The sequence below is a fragment of the Chinchilla lanigera genome, unplaced genomic scaffold (assembly GCF_000276665.1).
Source record: "Chinchilla lanigera isolate Chin_1 unplaced genomic scaffold, ChiLan1.0 scaffold00002, whole genome shotgun sequence".
Lineage (NCBI taxonomy): Eukaryota > Metazoa > Chordata > Mammalia > Rodentia > Chinchillidae > Chinchilla > Chinchilla lanigera.
In genome coordinates, this window is record NW_004955403.1 from 50045799 (window position 1) to 50047204 (window position 1406).

Below are 1406 nucleotides of genomic sequence, written 5' to 3' on the forward strand. Positions count from 1 at the left end.
GGATCCCCTTGTTTGCTAATATCCATCTTTATTTTGCTGTTTAACTTTTTACACTTTGGGTTTCTCGTATATTAGAAACGATGCCATATTTAAGCTTGGGTGTCTGATCTATTTCCCTTAATATTGTGGCCTCGGGTGTATTCATTTTCCTGCAAATGTCTCAGATGTATCCGTCTTTATAGCAGAGAATTACGCCATTGTGTATAAATACCACATTCCCTTTATCCATTCATCTGTTGATGGCTAGATAACAATATTTAGCTATTGTGAGTTATGAGTTGTGCTGCTAAAAACATGGTTCTTTTCCTTCCTCCCTTCCTTCTTTCCCTTTTTCCCTTTTTCTATTTCCTTTAGTCTCAAGCAAGGGCAGAATCAAGTAGAGATCTCTTTGCGGAGACCTTCTCGGCCCCTCACTCTCTGTCCCTTGACCCCGGCAGGTGCGCGCCCAGGGGTCATCTCGCGCCCCCAACTGCCTCCCAGCACCAACTGCCACTCCCAGGGCTGGGATCCAGGACGCCGCCATGCTGTGCCTCCTGTTCCTGATCTGCGGGCTCGCAGGGCTGGGCTGGCCCCTGGTGAACTGTAAGTAGGAAAACCCATCTTCGGGTCCCACAGCGCGCTGTCTGCCCTCTGCCTCCGGGGCCACCCTGTCGCCTCTTTCCGCCAGCCGAGTACATGCTGGACGAGAGGGACCCTGGCAAAGACGGGAGATCCCATACGTGACCCGCAGGCTTGGGCTGATCGCCGGCGGCTGCCCACCCACCCAAAGCGAGACGCCAGCTCCCCGACACATCATGCCAGTTTCTTTCTAAAAACTGTCAGGAAGTGGAAGTATTGAGAAAGGCAGTAAAACGGGGAGGTGGCGCAGGGAGACAGGTTAGGGATTTAGACGAGGACGCGGCGCGGGGACGGGCATTGTTCTCACATGACTATTTGCACCTTGCAGACTCGGAAAAACCTCAAGTGCAAGTTATAGTTCCTGAGAAAATCCACTCTGTGAAAAGCGGAGGAGATTCGGAATCCGAAGTAATGAGTCACTAATTTTGTTCTCCGCTCAAAAATCGTGTTACATATTCTGCTCCCTGGAAGCTGATTTTTGCCATTCTCCATCCATGCACATTCACTGCACTTTAGACCTGATTTTTCTTAGGTAGAAGAACCTTTGCGGGAGTGGGTAACCAACGTTAACAATGTAACTATCTATGTTTCTTTTAAACTTTGTATCCCTAACACATGTAATAATTAAAAATAACAACTGGACATGGCTTGTACAGAAGATAAAATGCCTTATAAAAATATACATGAATTTGGGAGGCTGAGGCAGGAGGATAGTTCAAGGCCAGTCTGAATTGCATAGTGAGATTCTGTCTCAAAAAAAAAGACAAACAAACAACAACTATATATAT

At 47.3% G+C, this 1406-nt stretch overlaps 1 protein-coding gene across 2 annotated transcripts in view; it reads left to right on the forward strand.

The window, feature by feature from the left end:
• Positions 1-463: 463 nt before the first annotated feature.
• Adam2 (ADAM metallopeptidase domain 2) overlaps positions 464-1406 on the forward strand; it is a 68743-nt gene continuing 67800 nt past the window's right edge. For both annotated transcript variants that reach the window (XM_013514227.1, XM_005373747.2), the window contains exons 1-2: positions 464-582; positions 947-1026. In XM_013514227.1, coding sequence (XP_013369681.1) covers positions 522-582; positions 947-1026 — 141 coding nt within the window. In that variant the 5' untranslated portion in view covers positions 464-521. The remainder of the gene's footprint in view (positions 583-946; positions 1027-1406) is intronic.